Source organism: Marmota flaviventris, chromosome 1, assembly GCF_047511675.1.
Source record: "Marmota flaviventris isolate mMarFla1 chromosome 1, mMarFla1.hap1, whole genome shotgun sequence".
NCBI lineage: Eukaryota > Metazoa > Chordata > Mammalia > Rodentia > Sciuridae > Marmota > Marmota flaviventris.
Window position 1 is genome coordinate 139,320,012 of NC_092498.1, and position 25,800 is coordinate 139,345,811.

Sequence of the window (25,800 nt, forward strand, 5' to 3'; positions counted from 1 at the left end):
AAGCACCTGGCTTTCTATTCCCCCTGTGTCCGCGGCCCCAAGCTCACCAAGGTGGGCCCTTATTCTCCTGATTCCTGTGGATGTCTAGACATTAGCATTTGGCTTCCTGTTTTGCACGTTTTAATTTCCTTACCTGGGTGCACACAGTGCCTTTGGCATTTCAGGGTGTTGCCCTCCTCTTTTCAGAACATGGCAGTAAAGTCACAGGGGAAATTGAGAAAGGGGTCTGGGGCAGGGACAGGGGAGAGAGACTCGAGGTAGGTTTCCTGATCACGCCACTCAGAGCCGAGGGAGGAGTCTCCAGACCACAGGGAGGTCTCTCATGCAATCCGCGGCCCCCCTTGGCCACCGCTGCCTGCCTGTCCCAGACACCTCCCTCCCAACTGTTAGCACCTTGGCTTCTCCTCCGTCCATCGGCCCCATGAGAAAGGGAATCACTCCTGGGGCACCCGGGTCTCCCATTGTTTGGTGACGAGGTTAAAAATCCCTGATCCACTTCAATAGATTGAGCCAAGAGCGCAGGGTAAGATGTAATTAAATGCCTTGGCGCCTCTTTTTTTTTAACCAGCAGAGAAATTTAATTGAGGCCATCTGAAGGGGGCTGAGAGAAATCACAGGTGACGGCTCGGGGGCTCCGGGTTCTTGCTGCAAGACACAGTGATGCTGTCCCCACGCCTGATTGATGGTGAATTAAGAGGACCCTACGTTCCCTGCCGGGTCCCAGAGGCCAGGTGGTGACGGTCTTTGTAGAAGGGGAGAGGGATTCTGAAGACGCTAGATTCCGAAGGTGTCTCTGGTTTAGCTTCACCCTTTTTAATCTGTTAGCCAGGACTGGGGACAGGAGGAGCAGGGGACAGGGCCTTGGAGACAGCTGTCCTGTGAGGTCTTCCCCCTGTCCTGCCTGAGGCTCCCACCTGGAGACAGTCCCACCAGGGCCCTTCCTTCCGGCCCTTCGACCATGACCGCCACCGCCTCCGGTCCTTGGTCCTCACCCACACGTCCTCAAGGCCCTCTCTCTGCTTTGATAAAGTGACAGCGAGAAAATCACATTAATGAACCCAGACAGGAGTTCATTTTCCTCTGCCTCTGCCCCGGGTTGACATGGATTGCAACAGTTGCGTGACATCAGAGGACTTGTCGCTTCATGGATTATTCTAGTGGGGGTACAGAGATCACAGGCCCATGTCCCCACCCCAGCTGGGCTGCTTATGGGGCCCCCTGAGCCTGGCAGCTCTTTTCTGCAAAATGGGGATCAGAACGGCACGTTCCACGGGGTGCACAGTGAGGTGGGCCAAGGCGTGCACCAAGCAAGCACTCATCCACCTTCAGGCTTGGAGGTAGCAAGCCATGAGTCCAAGGGGTCCCTCCAGGCCAGTGGCAGAGGTCCAAGGGGACACAGTCTCTCTGCTCATCAGCCAAGGAAATGAGTTTCCCAGCTCCAAATCGGGGACCGACACACTTGTGCTAGGAAGGGCCAGGTAGTAATGGTGGTAGCCCTTGGGGACTAGATTGCCTCCATGACAGCTCGGTGGCTCTGCTGTCACCGAGAAACTGCCATGCACAGGCAGGATGTTGGCGAGTGAGCGGGGCCGGGTGCCAATCAAACATTACTCACAAAACCCGACGATGGGCTGCATTGGACCTGAGGGTCAGGCTGGTCAACCTCGGCTCTAAATCAGAGTCTACGAGGGCTTTGTCACCGTCTAACTGGTGTGTGAATTCCAGAAGCCGAAGAATGATGACAAGGTCAAAAACAATAACAACAATACATCAGACGCCTCCCTGGGCCCAGCTCTGATCCCATTGCCCCCTTCAATCTCCTCAGAATCCTGGGGGGAGACCTCACCATCCCCTTGTCATAGGAGGCGAAACGGAGACTCCAAGAATTAGAGAGTCCAAGGTCCCACACCTCCTCAGTAGCAGAGCTGGTGTTTGTCACAGGTGTCCCTACCTCCATGGTGTCTCTCCCACAATGCACTGGGCAAGTCCATGCCTTGGAGACTCTCCCCATTCAGAAATAAAGCCTGCTGCTCCACTGTGTATTCAAGGTCATGTCCGTGCCCACACCCCAGCCACACCCACTGCTTTGACCCCAACTACCATGCTCCGTTCCTAGACACGGACTCTGCCATTGCTCTTTGTTTGGCCTCCATGACATGGGGAGCCCCAGGAATCTCCTCTGAAACCCCTGTATGTCATCTCTCCTGCCCAGAGTGCGCAGCAGTGTCCTTGCTCCACCCACATCACCACCCGTCCCCTCTGCCTTATTTCCTTCCCCATGACGTGGCTTAAAAGTCCACTCTCCAGCTCAGGAGGCTGAGGCAGGAGGATCATGAGTTCAAAGCCAGCCTCAGCACCAGCGAGGCACTAAACAGCTCAGTGAGACCCCATCTCTTAAATAAAATACAAAATAGGGCAGGGGATATGGCTCAGGGGTCGAGGGCCCCTGAGTTCAATCTCTGTGACCCTCCAACCCCCCCCCAAAAAAAGCCCACTCTCCTCTCTGCCCCCAACAGTGCCAAGTTGCTCCCGGAAGCCTTCCTGCCATCAGAGCCTCGGGTGATGACGTCTGACCTTGGGAAGTGGGTCGTATTTGTCTCAGGAAGAAAGTTATGTCCAAATCCATGAAGAAACTTAATTTGGCTCCAAAGCATCATGGAGCTGTAACCTTTAGAGACAGAGCATAATTAAAATACTCTTAGATCGGCTCTATTTGAGTTAGTTATTAAAGCAAATAGTCATTCTCTGCTATGTGAGTAATGTCATGAATGGCTTTAGTCAGAAACCAGTTGGCACCTTGGATAAATGAGGGAGATTTCAGCTAGTTTAGTTTCAGGTATCCTTGGACCCCCAGAATTTGCTAGTTGATTTGGATGCAGCTAAATCATGGCTCAGTCCATCCTGTCCCTGGGCTGAATTCTTAAGGACAGTTTGAAATTTCCATTTTATTTGCAGTATTTCCGAGTATGAGCTCTGGAGCTCCCAGCTCTAATGCCTAAAATGGACTTATGAGGATTAAGCAAAATAATATATCTGAATCACACAATCGAGGTCCAGCCATATAGTAGGTGCTCAATAAATGTTAGCGGTTGATATTAATAATGCTATGTGCTCAGAGGTCTTTATCTCCATGGAAACATTTAAGCTTTGGGTAGCTCCTCATCTATCCAAGGGGATTTAATGAGACTCAGAGTCGGCCATAGGCAATTTCTCCTGGTCCTTTCCAACTCTAGGAAGGCATGATTAAAAAAACAAAATTTAACATTGGTCTGAGCAAGGGATATGCTAAAGTGGTGGATAGCAAGGCTCACATTTTATGGAAAGCTGAGTTTAACTCTAACGTGCACCAAATACTAGTTGTATGTCTTTGAGCGACTTAATTTCTTCAGTTTCCTTCTCTGTGAACGGGGGACACAATTCCCCAAGGTTGTTTAGATTCAGCAAAGCAGTGGCCTCACGAGATGTGCCCTCATTTGGAACATGAACAAATGCTCCCACACAGGGCAGAGGACAGGGCCCTCTGAGTACATTACCGCACTTGGTCTTCCAACAGCCCTGCGAGCAGACACTGTCCTTCACCCACATTGTTTGCCTGACGGTGCTGAATCCCTAGCGGCTGTCACTCACCCGAGGACACATGGAAGGGCGTGTCTCCCATCACCTCATTTTGCCATCTGTAAAATGGAGGTGATGTCTGCATCCTTCCCTACCACCCAAGAGGACTTGGAGGATAAACCATTTCAGACTTGCTCCAAGTCTCGTAGAGGGTATGGCTATGATCTCCCAGGGCCGTGGAAGTTTCCAGTTAACCTCTAAAATAACAGTTGGGGCCAGCACTCTCATGGTGGTTCATTCATGAACGCATCCATTTGTTCACCCATTGAACACACATGGATCCCTTGGACAGATCCTGAGTGAGACACTAGGGTACAGTGACAGATGAGACTCAGGAGCCACCTCCATAGGGTGACAGCATCATAGAGGCATTGCAAAGGATGATTTTTAAAACCTGCTTTGCCTTCTTCCCATGGCTTCCTCTTTCTCCTCCCTGGTGGGGTTTGGGAATGCCTACCCACGATACCTTCTTAAGGAATTGTCCCCTAAGATTAGCCAGGGCCAGAGCAGATATTCCAGTGTTATAAGTTGGTGAGTTTGGGACAAAGCCCTTCACCCTGCTCTCTCTTACAGCCAGGAAGGTAAACGTATCCTGGGGCTTTCTTTTTCTATTTCTTTTCTTCTTCTTCTTCTTTTTTTTTTTTTTTTTTGTGCCAGGGATTGACCTCAGGGGCACTGGACCCCTGAGCCCCATCCCCAACCCTACTTTGCATTTTATTTAGAGACAGGGTCTCCCTGAGTTGCTTAGTGCCTTGCTTGTGCTGAGGCTGGCTTTGAACCTGCAATCCTCCTGCCTCAGCCTCCCAAGCCACTAAGATTACAGGCACATGACACCATGCCTGGCTCCTGTGGGTTTCGTAAAAATGGCACAGGCTTTGCAAGAAGAGCCTCTGGATGGGGTGAAGGGTGGTTGTGGATTTTTGATTAGGGGCTACTGATGGGGTCATGAGGGACAGTGGGGAACGGTCTGGGCTGGGGGATGGAATGGCCTTGGAAGGGTGGGAGATGATGCACTGGACTGGGCAGGGAGTGGGGAGTTGGAGGGTGGGGTCTGGGGAGGTGGGGAGGTCCTGCCCCTGGTTTGCTGTCCCAGCCTAGCGGGCTATTCTCCCCTTAGCCACCAGAGGGAGCTCTTAAACACACTGGGTGGCACACCCTCCTGTCCCTGTTCTAATCCAGGGGTCAAGATTCCCATGGCTTTAAAACAACCCCCAAAGTCTGCAGTATTTTATTTTCCTAAAACAACTCTTTTTTGTCTACTCATTTATCTTCTGATTTCCCCATTAGACTCTAAGAAAATTTCATTATACCGTTCAGTATATTCCTAAGACCGTGCCTGGCACAAGACAGGTGCTGTATGAGTTTCCTCCGGCTGCTGTAACAAAGGGGTGCCGTGACTTAAAACCACACAAATGATTACTTAACAGTTCTGGAAGTCACAAGTCCAAAATGGGTCTCCAGGATCCTGATGCCAGTGTGGGCAGAGCTGGTGCCTTCTGAGGCTGGCGGAGAGATGCAGGTTCTTGCCTCTCCTGGTCTCTGAAGGCTGAACATGGTGTTGGAATTTATCTTCTTTTTACTCTTCCCAGACAGAGGTAGGAGGATGTAGGACTAGAAGCATCCAGTTTGCTCCTGGCTGTGGTTTAAATCCCAACTCAGTCCTCGACACTTAGAGGCAATTGCTTAATACTTTTAAGCCTCAGCGTTGCCCTCTGTGAAATAGGAATGACATTGGTGGAATTGGCGGTGCTTATTAAGCCATGTGACCTGAATTTAAAAATCCCACTTCTGGCCTTTACTGGTCCTAGACCAATGGTCTAACTCTTTGATTTCCTAAGGGTGAAATGAGGGCGAATGGTAATGGCTGACGTACTACCTCCGGGCATACACTGTCCTGTTTGGATTAAATGAGATAATATGTGCAGTACATGGATTTGAGGAAATGACCTACAAAGGATTTGGTTGATGACGGGGCTTGGTACATGATGACATTCAACCAAAATCTGGCCTTATTTCCAACTTTCTTCTTATTTCTTCTCCTCTTTCTTTGCTTTTTTTGTCACCAGTTTTACCTGGTGTCTTTGTATACACCCTGATGTGTTTTTCCCTAGCCTGCCTTATCTGTTAGTCTAATTTCAGAGCCCAAGTTTGCAGTGTGTTGGTTTGGATGCCTTATCACCGCCAGATCCTTCTGCCAGGTCCTCTGTTTGTCTCCATGGCTTCCAGAGTGATTTCAAAGACCAGGGCTCCTTGTGCTATTCCGAGGCCACACCTGTGCAAGTGTGTGCAAGTCCTCCCCCTGCCCCCTTCCCTCTCCAAGCTCTAGAAATGAAAACAGCTAAGGAGAGATGGCTGTGATTTCGTCCCTGAGACTGAACTCAGCAGCGAGGTGCAGAATCCTGCCTTCATGTCTGCACGACTCGTTATCAGAAAATTAGAGTGGAAAAGAAGCTTTCACATAGCTACGGAGACATCTTAATAGGTGCTTTGATTGTTAAACCGAAGTTTCTATATCGGTTTAATTGCTCTAAATGCTGTTTGCCTTCTCTGTTATGATAAGGCGTCTATTCTCATAGCTTTAAAAAAAAAAATCCTTCCCTTTCAACAGTTTCCCTTTGCTTTAAGGCTTGCCTGGGCAAGTTTAATAAAATCCAAACAGAGAAAGTAAAGAGAGAATCTCCAAGTTCAAGGCTGCACTCCCACACAGGAAGTGGTGTGGGGGTGATGATGGCTGGAGACTAATGAAGCTGCAGCCGCTAATGCAATTGACAGAGCTCCCCCTCCACTGGATATTGGGAAATTAAACCAAACTGCCAAACTTAATTACAGCTACTTTTTGGAAAATGCGTTGTAATTGAGGGTAACAGAGTAAGTGGGATATGAATCTAAGAGTGAGCAGTGAGATGTGTTTACAGTAAAAGCTCACTTGCGCTCTAGGAACTCAAGCTGTGTGTGTGCTTGTGTGTGTGTGTGATTGTGTGTGCGCGTGTGTGTCAGGGACAGTCATGGAGCAGGGAGGATGTAGCTAGAGAAAGACAGAAACATCTAGATCAGAAATTCTCAAACCTTGGCATGGCTGACATTTGTCCTATGTGGAGTCTGTCACGTATAGTACAGGATGTTGAACGGCACCCCTAGCCTCACCCTGCTAGTAACACATGTACATCGTGTGACACCCAAAAAGGTCTCCAGATGTCATCCAATATCCCATAAGGAGCAAACTTCCAGTTGAGAACACTCATTTAGCGGCTTCTGAATGGCTTTTGAACAATTGCAGTTACTTCGGCCAGTGTCTGGCTGTGTGACCTTTGTCAAGTTACCGTACCTCTCTAAACTCCTTTATCTTCCTTTGCCCAATGGGAATAACAAAAACAACAACTTCACGGAGACACAATCTCCAGGTATCAAATGCACATTGTCATGCTTGACACTTGTTGAGTGATCAGTAAACTCAGTGTTTCTATGATAATCATCTTGGACATGGCAAACTTGTGTCTGGTTCTCTGCACTGTTATACGAGGTACCTACGTGAAGATGGAGACGTGGTTCTTCCTTTTGCAGAGGTGACAGATGTGTGCAGACTTGTGGGCACTCAGTCTGCACTCGAGGCAGCCATTGCTAATCAGTCTCAGGGCTGTTTCCTGTGGCCCCTCAGAATCCTTCCCAACACAACCTTCTCGTCAGTCACCTGGCATGGCCCTTGAGAAGAGACCCAGGTGGCACTCCAAGTTTTGGGGATTCCTCATAAGGAGGCAAACCTGTCCTCTCCAGCCCAGCTTTAGGAGTTAACAGACCCTATGTTTCCTTCCACATCTGACTTTAGTCCCCAGAGGAGGTTGGAATAGAAAAAAAAAGAAAACAGAAAAAAGCTCTTTTTAAAAAATTGTTTTTCTTTCTTGTCTTTTGCTTCCCTCGGGAACAGAGATGAGTAGTAATGGACTCGGAGCTTGATGACATTTAGTTCTTAGTTAAACTAGAGGAAATCCCACAGGCTGCGCTGCTCACCGATCCATCAGCCTGTCTCTTTGGCGAGTTTTCTCTGCCCTCGGGGGTCCGGGAAGGTCATTAGCTCTCCCAGAGAGGGCCCCAGCTTTGCAAGGGCAGAGCTGGGGTTTCTGGAAACAGCTTTCAGAGGGTGCCACCGTGTCATTACAAGAGAGGAGTGAGTGGGTCGGGGCTCAGTGCTCCCTGCAGGTCCCGACCTGCCGGCTCCCCACCGAGGGCCACTCCAGAGCGATGGCTGTAGGCAACCAGGCGCCTCTGCGGCCGGCAAGCAGGAGCGCCCGCTGGCCTGAGAGGTGACAGCTGGCGCGGGGCTGCCCCTCCTCCTTCTCTCCCGACCCGGGGGAGACTTCACAGGTGGCACTGGCTCATTGCTGCTGTCGTCTGGCACCTCTCTGGGCCCCGTGAGGTCTGTAGGAGGAGGTGGAGGTGGGGCTGGTGCACAGGGTCTGCAGGGGACCTGGAACTCCATGCACAGTGACAGGGCACTTCCCTCGGATGGACCCTAAAGCGTGAAATGGAAGTCTGCATGGTACATAATTTATAATTTCCTCCTATCATCCATCCATCCATCCATCCATCCACCATTAGCCAGCCCTCCACTCACTCACCCACCTATCTAGTCAGCCACCAGTCCTTCCTTCCTTCCACCCACCCTCCTACCTACCAACCCATCCATTCACCTATCCATCTGTCCATCCATTTAGACATCCATCCACCCACCTTCCCACTTACCAATCCATCCATCCATCTATTCAAACATCCATCCTTCCTTTCATCCACCTACCCTCCCACCCACCCATCCATCCCATCTACCCATCCATCCATCCATCCTTCCTTCTATCCACTCACCTTTCCACCTATCTATCCATCCATCCTTCCTTCCTTCCATCCACCTACCCTCCCACCTACCCATCCATCCCACCTACCCATCCACCCCACCTATCCATCCATCCATTCACCATTCATCTGTCCATCCATCCATCCATCCTTCCTTCCATCCACCTACCCTCTACCTACCCATCCATCCACTCATCATCCATCCATCCATCTGTCCACCCACTCACCCCCACCATTTGTTCATCCACTCACTCATTCTAGACGGCTTAGGTGGCACCTGGCTAGAGAGTCTAAAATGTCACTTACCATGTACAGAAAGAGATAGCTTTTCACGTAGAGTTTGTCTTTAAGAACAAATATTTAAACAAAGACATGGATTTGACCTGCAATGCTAACTTAATCATTGCACAAGTTGTAAGAGGACGCCAGAAATCCATAGCATGATTGACAGGTGTCTGTAATCTCCTGCATTGCAACGTGGCAAGGCCCTGGGCCCCGGGGTCCCTCAGACCTGGGTCCCCAGGTGCTGTGCAGCCCACACAGTGTGGCCCTCTCCAGGCCTTGGCTCCCCGACCTGTGTGGAGGGCATGCCAGCCCCCTCGTGCTGGGGTTGTTTGGAGGGCATGGCCAGCTAAGTCCTTTGAGTCACTTGGCACATGTGGCACAGGCTAAGTGCTCTGTCAATGGGGGGGATGCCAAAGTGATTCTTCCCACAGGCAGTTTCTTTAAAGGCACTTTCTGGCTGCCCTGCCCAGGGGACCTTGCACTGGCTGAGGTGACAACCCAAACCAGGGTCCTGCTCAGCCTGGTTTAGCAAGTGGAGGCAGTTGGTGTCCTTCCGGGCCTTGACCAGAGTCTGCCCCAGCCTCTGAGCTGCTGTAACAGGCTCTCTCTCTCTGTTCTTCTCTCCTGCAGACACACTGTCAGTGCCGCGCTGGTCCCCGCAGATCCCGCGCAGAGACCTCGGCAACTCCATCAAGCACAGGTAGGCTGGGTTCCCAGTGCTTGGGTACCACCTCCCAGGCCCATGAAGGGCCGAAGGCAGGGCAGAGTGTTGTGCCCCAGCTCCTATAGCACCCTGCCCCCTGTCTGCTAAATGGCAACCAGAGGACCAAGGTTAACCTTACCCTGATCAAATTCCCACACAGTGCCAGGGCTCTGGAGTCAGACTGACTCATGTTCCAATCCCAATTAGTAAAGCTTTGCAACCTCAAAGAAGTTACTTAACCTCTCTGAGACTCCATTTTTTTTTCTGATAATTCTGCTCATCTATAGGGTGGTTATGAAAATGAAATATATGTGATCTATGTAAAGTTTTCACTGAGCAGCAACTTGTCAACAGTTTTTGAAAGAAGTATGTTGACAGGATAGTTGTTAAAAATACATAAGAAACAGTAAATGGTATTATTGTTAAGGTAAATGCTTTTTGTCCTGATTTGGGGGCTCCTCACCCAGAAAACACAAGATTGCAAGGTGAATTCATTTGTGCTCCCTGTCTGTGAGGGACACTTTGTCCCAGAGCCGCAGCCCTGCTGGGTCAACAGGACCTCTCCTCTGGGATCATAACCTGCCCTTTGGGGGAGAGGTCTGGTCATCTAGTCATTTTATCTATGAGTCATTCTTTATAAGAAATTCTTCAACTTTCTAAATCTGACTTTCCACATTTGGGCTCCTCATCCTCATAATCCCCTCAGGAAGTCAGCCGGGTAAGTGGAGTAGAGATGGCCAGGCCCATTTGATCGATGAGGAAACCGAGACCCTGGAGAATTGAGTCACGGTCCTAAAAGCTAATGAGCCTCGGCGCTTAGTGTTCCTGGACACGCCGCTGAGAGATTTCTGGGCCAGGGCCTCTGTGCATGAGCCGAAGGACGTTGTCACTCATTCATGATTCCTCCCCTCGCATTTATAGGGTTTCTGTGCGAGGTTGGCAGCACTGGGGAGGCCTGTGCCCTGGGAGCTGCCAGGGGAGGGTCAGTGCACAGACCCTGAAGGGCCAGGGCTCGGGGAGGGACACCAGGTGCCACACACTGCCCGGGACTAGGTGGGAATGAGCACTCCTGCTGAACAGCATCTTGTCAACAGTTTTTGAAAGAAGTGTGTGGCCAGGATAGTTGTTAGAACTCGAAAGAGAAAAGATTGGAGGGAGCAGTGAGAACTAGGTGACAGACAGGTCAAGGGCCAGGCTGTGAGCTGCCGGGAGGAGAATTCAAGACCAGGGCTTTTGTGTCTGTGTCGCTGTTCTCAGGCCCAGCTCCATCCCTGGGCTGGCCACGCCCCTGGCTCAGTTCCTCCCCTGGATTGGCCACATCCCTGACTTTGCCATCCCTGGGTTGGCCACACCCTTGATTCGGCTCCGCCCACTGATTGGCCACACCCCTGACTTCACTATCTCTGGATTGGCCCACCCTTAGTTTGGTACCATCCCTGGACTGGCCACGCCCCTGGCTCAGTTCCTCCCCTGGATTGGTCACATCCCTGACTTTGCCATCCCCGGATTGGCCACACCCTTGATTTGGCTCCGCCCTCTAATTGGCCACACCCCTGACTTCACTATCCCTGGATTGGCCCACACCCTTAGTTTGGTACCACCCCTAGATTGGCCACGCCCCGGCTCAATTCCTCTTTTGGATTGGCCATGTCTCTGGCTTAGTTCCACCCCTGGATTGACCACGCCCTTGGTTCAGCTCTGCCCCCTGGATAGTCCCGATTCCCAGACTTTCTCCCGCTAATTTTGGAACCCGGTAGTATCTCAGCTTCAGATGCTGATTCCCGAAGGAGGGAAGCGACCTGATAATCTTGGGTATGGTGACCAACTTCCTAGCCTTCCTAGGGACCGGGGATGACTTGTTACTCTCCTCTCCTCCTGGGTTCCTCCCTGGGGCACCAGGCCAGGAGAAAGAAACTGAACTCACCCCAGCCTTGATGAAGAGGTGACATTAAAACCCCATTCCTATCATCAGGAATCACAGCTGGGGAATAGGGAGAGCTGACCCTGGGGACAGGAGAGGGCTGAAAAGGAGAAAAGACGGCCACCAGCCACCCTGTCCCCTTCCCCTGTGTCTAGCTGGTGGGTGAAGCACATCATCCCCCGGGGCTGCCATGTCCTGCAGACGGACCCTGTTTAACTCCCTGGCCTCCTGAGGGGACCAAAGGGGCCCAAACAACCCCCCAAATCCAAAAACTGGAGAGGGATGCGTTCTTGGCAATCTGCGTCTTGCTCCGAAGATTGCTATTTGCTTAGATATGGAGGTTTTGGTCTGCGGCTGGTTCTGTTTGGAGAGGGACTGACCCAGATGGGGCAAGATGGGACAGCAGACCGAGACAGCCTTTCCCTCAAAATTCTGTCTCCAAGTTATATAATCACTTCCGATTTTCCTTTTGACACTCCACAGAGTGGTGGAGATTAGATACGACTCCTGCCGACGGTGGCACAAATTGAAAATTAAAATTAACTGTGACCTGGCAACCTTCAATACTTCCCCGGGCCCAGCCCTGCTGCCGCTTTGTATCTCAGGGAAGAAAGCACCTGGCAGGATGGGGGCGGGGCCCGGGGAGTTAACCTACTGCCCTCTCCTCCAACCCGGGAACCGGTATGTGGGAGCGCTCCAAACTCCTCGCCTTTGGCATAAGTAGGAGGGGAGCAAAAAGGAGGTGAGCGGAGGGTCTTAAAAGGCTTTTGCCTTGAGAGATTTTTTTCTGCTACTAAAGTTTGGGGCCTCAGCTCTTTGGGGAAGGGAGGGCGCCCTGAAGCTCCCCAGGTGATGTTCTTAGCAGTAATGGAGACTAGCTCAGGTGGACTCCTAGGGAGACCCCACCTGGCTTTGTGACTCTCTGAGGATCCTACCAGCCCCATCCATTGTCCTAGAAGTGAATGTGGCACATAGTAGGCTACCAGGCAATATTTGTCAAGGGAACAAATGACCATTATGAATGTCCAAGGTAACCTAATCTACTGAGCCCTTGCTTTGTGCCAGACGCTGAGTGAAGCCTTGCCTCCTTCAATAACCTGTGAGGCCAATACCATTATGAACCCCACTTTACAGATAAGGAGACTGCTCCAGTAGTCTCAACAATTTGATTAAGTCACCTATGTTGGAAGAAGCGGGACTAGGATCTAGGGCCCCTGCAATGCCCCTCCAAGTAGTTCACCCTGCTAGAGATGGCTCAGTCACTAAGATCATTTCTGTCTCTTTCACAGGTTTTCCACCAAGTACTGGATGTCTCAGACATGTACAGTCTGTGGGAAGGGAATGCTTTTTGGCCTCAAGTGTAAAAACTGCAAGTAAGTGACTGCACCTTGCGGTGACTTTTCCCGGTGCCTGACCATATTGGTTTCCGCCATTGCTTATAGGAGTGTGGTTTTTTAATTCTTGTAAGAGTTGTTTGCTTTGCATTTCGGAAATGGGTCTTAAAAGCACTTCTGTAAATTTGGGGACAGGGACAAGGAGGGATCACTTGTGAGAAAGGACCAGAGCTAATGGAAGATGGTAGAAATGCAAAATGCTGTGTGCCGGGGCACGGTGGCACCTTGTAGTTTCAATAGCGTCTAAGATCTGGGGTGACAAGCCTTTTCTCTAGTTGCCCAGATGGTAAATGTTTTAACTTTGCAGCTGCACGGTCTCTGTTGCCACTGCTCAACGCTGCCCCCTGCAGCTCAAAAGCAGAAACAAATAGACATAACAAACGCAGCCATCCCAATAAAGCTTTATTTATAAAAACAGGCTACAGACGGGCTTTGGTCCTATAATTTGCAGATCCCTGAGTTGGAGTTTGCAAGTCCTTCTCACCTCTATTCTTTCTCCTCATGGTACTTCTCTGGAGCGTTCCACTTCTCTCCATTTTACAGATGTGAAAGCTGAGCCTCCACAAGGAAAACTTGCAGCCAGGAAGTAGCAGTCAAGACTCAAACCCAGACTCCCTAACTCTGGTTCGGCTTATTCCAGGGCATGACTTCCAGAAGCTAGGGAAAGGTGCAAGAGAACACTGTGACACCAGACAGGCTCTGTGGCACCTGAGGAAACGGCTTTCAAACCCGGGCTCTGCCACTTGTGTAGCTGTATGACCTTGGGCAGGTCATTTCTCCTTTCCATCCCTAGTATTTTGTCCCGTGTGAAAGGAATACAATTATACCTGCCTCAGGCAATGCCGAGCATCCAGTCAATCAATAGACAGGACATAGCGCAGCGCTGGCTCAGAGCTCTGTCCTCTGTAAGAAATTACCAGAACCTTCCTGGGCAGCCTCTTCTTCCATAAACCTGAACCAAAGACCCCCTCAGGTCCAATTTCTACAAACTAGCCAGCAACATTCCATGTCCGTAAAAGTCTCAAGTGGACACGCCTCCGTTTGCTGGATAGGAGCCACTCAGCTTAAAAGATTCTAGAAACCCCTCTGTCTTCTCTAGTTTTGCTGTTTCTTACCTAGCCAGGCGGGGAACTCTCACTTGGGACCTTTCGGGCCTCCCTGCCTCCCTGCCTCCCTGCCCCAAGATGGGACAAGCTCACTCTCCGCCTCACCCCCACCTGGCGGTCTGACCTGAGTGATGACGGTAGGGCTGGCCTCCCCCTCCTGGGGTTGTGTGGAGGATTAATTAGTTCCAGCCCCTGAGAAGCCTTAAGATCCAGGTCTAAGGGAGACGGGGCGGTAATTACCACGCATTGGCCTTTTGAAGCTGCCCTGCCCCCTTGAGCCTCGGAGGACCTGGTCTCTCTGGTGGCCTGGTCTTTCTGACCCCAAGGGACACAAGGCCAGGTCCTTGGGTCAGGCCTGTATGCCTGCTGCCCCGGCTTATCTGTATCTAGTGACACCACGTTCTGGGGTGGGGGTGGGGGAATAGCAACTTTCACATCCTCCCACCTGGCACCTGCCCCTGCCGCGTGCAGGCTTTTGAAGTCAAGTAATTAGGTGACAGGGACGCGGCCAGGACTCAGCCAGGCTGAAGGCTTCCCAAGCTGTTTCAATTTTCAGCACTGGAGGCAGAACTCAGAGGTGGCCTTTGCTCCGAGCTCTCTGTTCTAAAAGCAATGGGCACAGGCTCGGGTCCTGCCAAGGGCTGGGAGGGGAGGCTGGCAGGGCCGGGGGCTGGGCAGAGGGCTGGCTGCAAGTAGCCCATGCTTTAGAAGCAGGCAGAGCCCAGTTTGAGTCCCAGCTGCATTGCCCTACTCCCCACGCGAACTTGAGCCCTTAAGAAGCGTGGCATTGCCGGGCGTGATGGTGCACACCTGCCATCCCAGCAGCTTGGGAGGCTGAGGCAGGAGGATTGCAAGTTCAAAGCCAGCCTCAGCACCAGCGAGGCCCTAAGCAACTCAGTGAGACCCTGTCTCTAAATAAAATACAAAACAGGGCTGGGGATGGGGCTCAGGGGCTGAGTGCCGCTGAGTTCAATCCCTGGTACCCCACCTCCCAAAAATGTGTGGCCACCTGAGCTCAGTTTTCTCATTGCAAATTGGGCATGATATTAGCGTCTACCTCCGGACTGTTGAAAGGAGTCAAGACAATGTCTCTTGCCCCAGATTCCAATGTTTTATTCAAGAACATTCTTCCTCGCTCCATCTTGTGCAGAAGTAGCTCCTGGCTGATCGGGAGCATGATTTAAACCAGGACATGGTCGGATTACACTGGTGACCTCACTAATTTGTTCAGCCCTTCGACTGGCAAAATGGCAGATAGCTACTGTAGCTAATGTGGGGGTCCCGCGGGCTTCAGGGGTCTTGGTTTTGTTTAAACTTGACAGAACTCAATGCTGTCTCCGATATACGATTATGAGCATGTGTTACTGATGTTGGTGAAATTCAAACTTGCCCCCTGCAGTGTTTGCATCAATGAAAGTGAGGACAGAGGATGGTCCTTTACATGTGTCTTTAGGGACTGACAACATTCTGGGTGCCCTGAAGGGCTGATTGATAGAGGGCCCAGGAGGAAGGCAAATGGGTAGGGCCCAGGCTCTGTGGTCAAGGAGTCCAGGGGAGTCTCGCTGGAGAGGGGTGAGTCTCAATGAAAGTGAAGAGCTTGCATTAAAAAGTACGACAGGGGAACTCAGGAGAGGTGTGCCCGAGCCCGGGGAGGCGGCTCCTTAGAGCACTTATTCAACCCACGTGCCTCGGCTCAGTAATGACTCCTGCAGGTTGAGGATCCCTGGTCTGAAATTCTTGGGACAGAAGTGCTTCCAAGTTTCAGATTCAGTCTCCTTTTGGACTCTTTGCATATACATATACTTGGGGAGGTGACCCAAGTCTAAACACAACATTCGTGTATGTTTCACATACATACAGGCCAAAGTTAACGCTGGGCAATGTTTTTAGGCACCTGTGTTTTGACGGCGACCCATCACGTGAGACTGGGTGTGGAATTGCAGATTCTGTTGGTGCTTAACAACTTTTGGATTTCAGAGCCTTTTGGATTTCGGATTAGGGATGCTTAACTGTGATACATGAATACTATGCGGCAGGTGCTCACTCTTCCAGACCCTGAAAAGCAACAGGGAATAAAACCGATAAAGTCTCTGTGCTGGTGGGGGCCAGGAGGTGGGCAGACAGTGAACAGAGTAGATGGGTTTTAATAGATCGTGTGATCAGATGATGCTAAACATTAAGAAGAACAAATCAGAGACGGGAAATAGGAAGGGCCAGGGTGGGGGCTACAATTTTGATTAAGGAGGTCAAGGAAGGTCTCCTACCCAATGAGAACTCTGGAAAAACAGGAGTGTGTTCCAGGTGGTTTCTTGACCTCCTAGAGAGCCCAGAGGCATGGATTTGAATCTTCCCTGAAGGGAAAGATTTTCTTTCTTTTTTTTTTTTTAATCCAGAGCAATCCTCATCCTGTGAGTGCCAGAAACTCCCGGGGCCATAGGGTTTGGCTCAGAGCCTGCTGTTCTGGGGGTGGTACCCAGACCAGCATCAGCAGCATCACCTTGGTTACGGATGCACCTCCTCAGGCCCCGCCCCTGGCCTGCATCAGATGATGGGTCCTGGGCCCGGGCAGTGTGAGTCGGGTCTCATGTCCCCTTTCTGAGCTCCTTTTCTTTTTCTAGATCATGGGCCCTGAAGTGAAGCAGGCATCAGAGTGCCCCAGAGGGTTTTTAAAACACGGAGTCCTGGGCCCCACCCCAGGGCCTCAAATCCAGACTCTCTGGGAGATGTTGGTGACAGAGGTACACTTCTAACCAGCTCCCCAGAGATGTTGATGTGTTGGCCCTGAGACCCTGCTTTGAGAACCACTGCTCTACAGAGAGGTAGTAGTTTAGGAAACAAAATCAAACATTATTGTCCAGCTGAACATTTCATAATGTGAGGGGCTTTTGTAAGCACCGACAGTCTTTTGACGATTCCTTTTCAAGTTCTGCTCTTCTTATGTCCCTAAATCTTACCCTATTTATGTGGGTCTTGTTTATCCAAGAAATGCATCCAATAAATATTTGTGTGATGAGTCAAAAAGATAATATATGATTAGGAAACTGGATGGATGGCAGATATTCTCATATTGGAATCCTGGCTCTGCCACCAAATGGTTGTGTGATCCTCTCTGAACCTCAGTTTCTTTTTCGGTAAAGTGGAGATAAAGATGATAATATGTCCCAACCTCGACTGCTTAAAAAACAAAACAAAACACCAGGTAAGAGAATTGCTCAGAAAAATGCTCATCCTACCATCTGACCCGTAGTAAGTGCTTAATTAATAAGATCTAACACCCTCGCCAACTTGATGAATGGGGTTCCCCTCCACCCAGAAAGCCAGAAACAACTTCTCCTCTAAACCCCCTTCCCTTCTGCTTCGGTTCAGTGCCCACTTCCTCCGGAATGATCATCAGCTGTCTTGTTGGAGTTTTGAATAGACAGATTAATGAACTAATAGGAAATGAAGGTTCCAAAAGCAATTTGCAGTTATCTGAACGGAGGCGTCTTTATCTAGTAGGTTCGTGAGTGCGGAGTGGAGTTGAGCTGAGGGCTGAGCTGCAGCACACTCCACTTATCATCTGATAACTGGATTCAGCTGCCACCAGTTTGTTCCCGCAGTGAGATGCGGAAGGGTTCCCGGCCCTCCATCTTGGGTCATCTGCCTCCTTCCCTCACTCTCGGGTCCTTCCGCAGGTTTCTGCCGGGCTGAGGTCTGGTTCCTTGGAAACCTTCCTGCCCTTGTCTGCATTTCTGCCAGGAAGATGCCCGATCGTGATTCAGGCAACGTCTGCTCTAGAAAAACAGAGTTTAAGTGGAGGGAGGCTGGGGGAGGGGAGAAGGAGTGCATGTCCAACAGGTGGCCATCTGCAGGCTCCTTCCAGAGCCCTTGTGGAGGGGACAGTCCTGATGGTGCTTCTCCACAGATTCTTTGCTGCATGGGGTGGGGCTGTTCTGGGTGTGGTAGGAAGGCAGCCTCAGCCTCTGCCCACTAGAGGCCAACTACAGCCTCCCACGCCTAGGAGGGGCAATCCAAACTGTCTCCAGACATCGCCGAGTGTGGAATTGCCCCTGGTGGAGAGACACAGGTGTGTGTCAAAAATGGTTTGCCCCCAACAAGTGGCACTGTGGCGTGCATTGTCCTGTCTTAATGTGCCAACCGTCCGGCGCCTGTCCCGTGCATGGACCTGTTCCTGAAACCTTCAGCTTACAAGGTGAACCATAAGATCCCATTGTAAGGTGATAGGGTGAAATATAGGGTTACCAGCCCCGTAATTACTGGGCGATCAGAGGGTTAGGATTCCTATTGTATCTTAGGGCAATCAACGATCCCAGCGTGCTGGGGCTTTCCCAGGTTTAGCAAACCCGAGTGCCCGGAAACCCCCCAGTCCATCTAGGTCCGTGCTACCTAAAAACGTCCCTGTGCTCCAGTTGCGGTCACCCCCACTTCTGGAGGAGACCCGTGATCATTTCCCTAGTAAGGTAAGGGGTGGTGTTGGGGAGCCTGCATTAATTAGAGCACAGCTTCCAGGTTTATCCAGGGGTATTTAGTGTCCTCTCTGCAAGTCCCCTCTCCCCTCCTGCAGAGTCTGAGGGGACACGCTGACATGCACTTAAGGGGGCCACGCCCTCCGCCCCCCCAGCTGGGCAGTGTAATGGGGTCTTTTCACTTAGATTCATTACACTCTTCAGTTTCCCCCTGGCCCCGTGTGGTGCGTTTTCCTTGCCTATCTTTTTTGCACCCCAATACAATGTCTTATCTGGAAATTTCTTGTTTGGCAAAACAGCTTTGGCCACGGGGGAGGAGGAGGGGGAGGCCAGGATGGGTCGGAGCTGGAGCCACCGGGTGCAGCGTTTGCTGAGACTTTCCCAGACTGGGGAGAGGATGAGGAGGATGCTGCAGCTGCGGAGATATCCCTGGAAGCTTCGGGAATCGGTACAACAGGCAGGATATTGGCAGGATATAATTATGAGCATGCATCTCCAGATCCCCCGCTTGAGTCTTGAACTTACTCTTCCCTGAATAGAAACACTTCAGCTTTGGCCATAATTGCCAGGGAAATTCATTGTCCTGTATATGCATGTTCTTAACCTATTAGAAGAAAAAAAATGGGGGGGTCCAAATATAGTATGTGAGGGAGGATCGCGATCCCACCGGGAGCTGAAGCCGGAACTGGACTCATGGTGATGCTCATGGTGATTTTATGCCCCGAAACCTCCCCAAGCTCCAGAAGTTTGCCAAACACATCGCAGGCAGAATCCCGTGTGACCCTTGCAACAATCCAAGTGGGGCTCTGTTATTATCCCCATTTTATAGACAAGGAAAAATAAGCCTTCAGAAGTTAATGATTGGCCCCCGTGTGGTGGTGCACACCTGTGATCCCAGCGGCTCGGGAGGCTGAGGCAGGAGGATTGCGATTCAAAGCCAGCCTCAGCAAAAGGGAGGCGCTAAGCAATTCAGAGAGACCCTGTCTCTAAATGAAATATTAAAACAGGGCTGGGGGTGTGGCTCAGTGGTTAGGTGCCCCTGGGTTCAATCCCCGGTACCAAAAAAAGAGAAAAAAATGTAAATGACTGACCCAGGGTCTCTGGTGGGCCAATCTGTTCCTCAGAGGTGGACCCCTCTCATTCAAGGCCGCACTAAACCACTTCCAGCCAAGGTCTGGTCATTAGGACAGCCACTAAGGCCAGCTTCTACCCTGCCTTTCCTGGAACTAAACATGCAGAAGAGAGTCTGAGAGCATCTCCACGTCCGGGGAGGCAAAGAGACTCTAAGGTCACTTCCTGTGCTTTCAGGGAGGCTGGGGAGGGGAGCAGGAAATCATGCCCAACAGGTAACCATCTGTGGGCTCCCTTCCAGAGCCCCGCGTGGAGGGAACGGTCCTGGCTCCCAGTCTGATTTGTAGGTCCTGACTCCCGCCACCGCCCTGCGCTCATCCACCTACTAGAGGTTTCTTTCCAGGAGCCGAAGGCGGAGGGGCTGGACCCCATCTAGCTGGTGACAGAGGGAGAAGGGCTGTGTCAGTGCCCGGCTCTGAGCGCATTTCCAGAAGCATCTGCTGCACTGAGAACCACAGGGGGGTCAAAATGAGACCAAGATGCTTAGTTGGGGCAAGCAGTGAAACAGCCTGGCTGGGAGGGGGTCATGATTTGGTTTAGTGACACTGTGAGAAGCCTGTAGTGACCTGGGAAGGAAAGTGGTGCAGAAAGCCGGAAAGATAAGGGGGGACGGGACCTCGGCTGCCACAGGGCTCTTTCCAAAACGCTTACCCAGCATGCACCGCCCTGTTGAAACCCCGGGTCCCCTAACTCTCAGGATGAAGCCAACCTCATGAGGGGACCAGGACAATCATGTCGGGGGTGTTCATGGCGCCTACCTCCAGGGCGAGCAAGTGCTTGGCACTTAGTAAGTGCTCAGGAAATCTTTACTGGTCAAGAAGCTCTCAACAGCAACCTCTGGAGAGGAAGTGGTTCTCTCCGTCACAGAGACAAGGAAACAGGGTTCACTTCCCCCTAGGATCATTTCTAAGGGGCAGTTTTCAAGCAGTGAATGAATGGAAAGACGTTCGTGCTTGAAGTCACAGAGGATGGCTTTATATCCCAGGACAATAAGCTCCTTTCTGGATGGTAAAACCCTTAAGGAAAGAAGTCCTGGTCCACTGAACACCGAGGAGGAACCAAACAATGTTTGTTGTGGGTGTGAATGAGTGAATCGTCTCTACTCCTCTGCCCTTTACCACGAGTACGACTTGGGCTGCTTCCTGGGCCTCAGTCTTCTTGGCTTTGGGATGGGCACAACAGCCTCCACCTCTTACCGCACTGTGGTCCAGGGTCAGTGGGCTGCACAGAGCTCTGGGCTGATGTTGGTGCTTGTTATCCCCTGAGCTGGGTTTCAGTGCAGCTTTTGAAAGCATTTGCATTTGAACTCTGTAAGGAAGGGCAGGTGGGCTATTGCCATTAAGCTGGGATAGACTAAGAGAAAGTGGAAATGGGGGATTCGGCCGCCCCCAGCAGTTTCCATAAGTCGGTGAGCATCCCCAGGGAACCATTGGAAGTCGATGAGACACTCTCCCCAGCAGGAGTTGGCCTGTCGCTCCTCCACGTGGTGAGTGTCCTGACCCCGGCTCCTTGCTGGGCTCCGGGCCTGTGTCCGCCGTGGGCTGTGACAAAACTATTAAGGAAACAGCAGAGCTTCTCGTAACAGGGGCCATTTGTCCCCCACGGTTCCTGGGCAAGATCCATGGCAGTCCAGTTTGCTTCTGGCCGAATCCTACCTCCGGCCCCATTCTGGAGAGAAGAGGGAAGAGGCTGTTGAGAGGGTCGTAGTTTGCATTCCACTAAGAGGCAAGCAAATGATAAGAAATAGACGTCATTTTCCCAAGAATTTTGAGAGACTGTGACCCTCCCAGGTCACCCCTATTGGACAGTGTCCCTCCTGTCCATCTTTCCTTTTTCTTTCTTTCCCCCTCCCTCCCTCTCTCCATCTCTCCAGTGTTTGCCTCATGCATTAGGCACCAGGTTAATGTGAATGGGGAGAGACCCCGTTTTGCATAGTTAAGATAAAATTTGCATATTTAAGGTGAATTTGCATGTTTAACTTTCCATTGGAGAGATGTCTCATTTAGCCAGCGGCTCCTTTGGGGCAATGAGATGTTCCAACCAAGCAGCTCCTCTCCATAATTGAAGCTTATCCTATTAAGCCTTGGAAGTTTTTTTTTTTTTTTTTTTAAAAAGCTATCTTCAATGAAAGTTTTAAATAAATTCCTCCCAAGATTCCACGCTTTCTGAAGGTAGCATGGCCAAGCCATGGGACGCGTCACTTTGGTGCTGGGAATCTTTTTTAATAATCGTGGTGTCTTATCCAGACCCCTAGATCCTAAGCCAAGGGCTCCAAGGCACGTGTTTGAGAGGTGGTCCCAGGTCACACCATTAAGAGGGTGCAGGAGGGAAGCAGGGGGAGAGAAGGCGACCAGTCCTGGGTACACTGAAGAGCAGGTCACAGCCGCGGGCAGCTGGGGTCTAGTCTTACCACGAGCAGACATCATGGCACCCGAGGTAGAGGAGACTGGGCTGTTCATCAACCGACTCCCACCATGGTTGGTTGAGGGCTCCAGGTTCCCCAGCCAGCCCAAGTTTCCAACCAGAGAAAAAGTCTTCCAGCAATGAGTCTGGGTGTGCGCTTTGGAGCTGCTGCACAAACCAGCAGTAATGATGGAAAGTAGAGGAGTTAAAGGTAGGGTGGCTGCTACTTCTTGAGCACCTACAGTGAGCCAAGCATCTGTCCTAGGTTTCCTAACATTAGTCCTTTCTACAACCCTGTGAGGAAGATGAGATGCTTGTCCCTACTTCACATAGGAAGAAACTGAGGTTCAGAGTGGGTCAGGGCCTTGCCCAAGTTGTCCCAGCCAGGGAGTGGAGGCCTCAGGATTTGAACCAAGGTTGGTTTGGTATACTCTCCTGACCCCGCTTCCTTCTGGAGGGAGCACTGTCTTCTAGAAGATTTCGTTTCCCAGACATCTCTCATCTGGGAAGAAGAGTACCTTCCTGTGACTCTGTGGGGGTCTTCACTCATTCTGCCACAAATTCCCCCACACACACACTTTCCCCATGAGAACCCTGGAAGGTGCGGCTTGGGAATGCGGTTTGGCAGCAGGTGGGTGTTCTGAGAACCGTGCGGGATGCTCTTTCTTCCCTAGGCAGTGAAAAGGGGGATCTAATCTGAAGGGGCTGATGTGCATCCCCAGCTGGAAAAGTGGGACCCTGCCTGCCTGGCCCAGAGCCTGGCTGCGGTCCCTCGTACCCTCCCTCCGGGGGCCATGTCACTTCATCACAGGGCTAATCCCGCCCATCAGCAGAGCCTGGGTGTGCAGCCCCAGTTCCTCACTCCAGAGCCCTGTGTATGCTTTCAGTGTCTCCCTGGGCACAGAGACATATCCCTGGGGTCCCTGCAGGAGCAGGGCTCATTCCCAGGCCCAGTGCTGCCCTGAACCCCCTGGCTGGAAGGGAAAGCGTCCCGGGTCCCACTCCCTTTGGCCGGGGGTGAAGGGAGGCTTTTCCATTTCTGCAAGACACACGCAGCAAGAGACTAAAGGGGAGAAGGCAGGGGTGGGGAGGGCAGAAAACAGACCAAGGTCACGGAGGGCCTGCCTGTCCTGTCCTGGTCTGGCAGTGGTCCCAAGGTTAGGTGCAGTCACTTGTCCCCACAGCAGAGGCCTTCTCTGCATCTGCCAATCACCCTTCCAGCCAGGCTGGTTAGAAAGACTCCTGAGTGGAGGTGGCAGGAAGGAAGAATTTCTTTCTGGAAGCTTCCAGGGTGGAGTCTAGCTATTTTGAGTGCAGACACTCCTTGGATGGACTCCGGGTGGCATCTACAGATTCCCCAGCTCAGGGCTTCCCAAACCTGTGAGGCTGGGTCACAGTGCTCCGGACCCTCCTGGGGTTCCTGGTACCTGTGGAATCAGATGTAGGCTCCTTGCGTGGCTTCGGGGCCCACCCACATCCCTCCTCAGATTGGCTCCACCCGTTCTGTTCTCCTGCACTTAGCCTGGGTGACCCTTAACCTCTGTCCCCTGAGCCCCCCAAGGCTCTTTCTTGTGCCCTAACTCCAGTGTGCCTCTTGGGAGAAACACTCCCAGGTGACACTTGCCTAGGCACCCTGCCCCCATCCCTTGGCTCCCCATTCCATTTCCCTGTATTTCTGTGTCACCCTCTTGCCACCCTCTGCAGTGACTTCCTCTGTTTGCCCTCCCCACAAACACAGAGGGGAAGAGATGAGAAGACGGATCCCGAGTTCCCACTTGTCTGCATGGTATCTCTGAGGTTCTGTTTTGATACTGACCCTCTAGGCAGCCCGAGGGCCATCACCTGGGGAAGCCACGGGCTCCTGGAAGTCGGGGTTCTGAGCATGATGAGGGAATCCGTGGGGGGGCGTGAAGTTGCCTGCAGGAGCCTGGCATCTCTATTGTCCTGGCAATTTCAGGCAACTGTGGGGAGAAAGTAAGGTGACATCATAGGCTCGTCTCAAAGAAGGGATTTTGATTCTAAACTCTTCAGATTAAGACCTCTCCGTACCTGCTGCTAATCTCACCCTGATGGGAAGCTCTGGCTTCAAGTCTCCTACAGCTTGAGCCTTCAGGATGAGTGACAGCCCACTTTGGGACAACTGACCCGGGTTTACTGCCAGATCAAGTCCAGTTAACCCAAGTTTTCCACCTTGAACATGAGAATGTTAAAAAAAATTACCCATTTCTTAACATTATTATGAAGATCAAACGACATTGTATATGCCGAGTGTTTAGTACAGTGACTGGAAAATCAGGCTTCAAGTAAATGGCACATGGTCATTAGAATGGCAGTGCCAACACTAAGTACCGACTAATGGGACAGGGTGTGCCTCAACGCATCAAGTCCACGTGGGCACTGGGGTGGAACAATTGCTATCCACTACTAGACCACTCGGGATGGAGCCCAGAGACTGAGGAGGCAGCAGCCCCTCTCCACAGTTAATTATCTGGGTTCCAGTCTTTGTAGTAGCTGCCCTGTCCCATCTAACATCTAACCAGTGTCCAGAGTCTCCAGACCATTGAGGCACCTTTTCACTCACCCACTGTATTCATCCACACACCCACCATCTGCCCATCTACCCATTCTTCCATTTATACATCCATCCACCTCTCTATTCATCCATTCATCCATCTACCTATCAGTTCACTCATCCATCCATCCATCCATCCATCCATACATACATACATATATCTATCTATCCACTCATCCATCTACTCATCTATCCATCCATCCACCCATCTGTATCTATCCACATACCTATCTATCCATCCATCAACCCATCTATCTACACACCTATCTTTCAATCTACCCATCCATCCATCCATCCATCTACCAATCTATCTATCCACACACTTATCTATCCACCATCCATCCATTCAACCAACCACCTACCTATCCACCCATCCACATATCTATTCATCCATTCATCCATCCACCTATCTATCAGTTCAATATCCATCCATGCATCCATCCACCTATGTATCCATCTACTCACCCATCTACTCACCTATCCATCCATCCACCCACCCATCCACCCATTTATCATCTATCTACTCATCCATCCATCCACCCACCCATCTATCCATTCATCTATTTATCTGTCCATCCATCCATCCATCCACTCACCCATTTATCCATGTATCTACTCATCCATCCACCCACCCATCTATCCATTCTTCCATCTACCTATCTATTCATCTGTCCATCCATCCATCCATCCATCCACCCACCAATCTATCCATTCACCTATCTATCTACTCATCCATCCACCTGTCAGTTCACTCATCCATCCATCCATCCACCTATCTATTCATCCTCTCATCCCTCTACTCATTCATCCATCTACCCATTTATCCACCAATCCACCTATCTATCCATCCATCCATCCATTCATCCTTCCAATTAGCCATTCATCCACTCATCCATTCATCCCTCCCTTCATCTGTTCACCTCTGCCTCCACTCCTCCATCTGTCTACCCACTCACCCATCCATACACTCACCCACCCATTCCTCCATCCATCTGTCCATCCTTCCTCTAATCCACTCACTCTTCCATCCTGTCCGTCAGTTCACCTGCCCACTCATCCACCCATCTCTCTCTCTCTCTCTTTCTCAGGTTAAAGTGCCACAACAAATGCACCAAAGAAGCCCCGCCCTGTCACCTCCTGATCATCCACCGGGGTGGTAAGTATTTAACCCTTGCTGCCCTGGGTGGGGGTGCTCCTACAGACCACCCAAAATAGCCACCCCACCTGGCATGATTCCAGACACCTTCTGCTTCCCGGGCACCTTCTTCCTGGCAGCTGTGTCCTTTATCCATGTTGTATGTCTGTCCTCCCTGTTCCTTGCTTTTGTCCCGGTCCCTCTGGTATTCAGCCCCCAGGTTCACC

At 51.2% G+C, this 25,800-nt stretch overlaps 1 protein-coding gene across 1 annotated transcript in view; it reads left to right on the plus strand.

Moving 5' to 3' along the window:
• Ksr2 (kinase suppressor of ras 2) overlaps positions 1 to 25,800 on the plus strand; it is a 354,619-nt gene that overhangs the window by 257,017 nt on the left and 71,802 nt on the right. Inside the window, exons 6-8 of the mRNA XM_027949191.2 lie at positions 9,373 to 9,442; positions 12,656 to 12,739; positions 25,527 to 25,592. Coding sequence (XP_027804992.2) covers positions 9,373 to 9,442; positions 12,656 to 12,739; positions 25,527 to 25,592 — 220 coding nt within the window. The remainder of the gene's footprint in view (positions 1 to 9,372; positions 9,443 to 12,655; positions 12,740 to 25,526; positions 25,593 to 25,800) is intronic.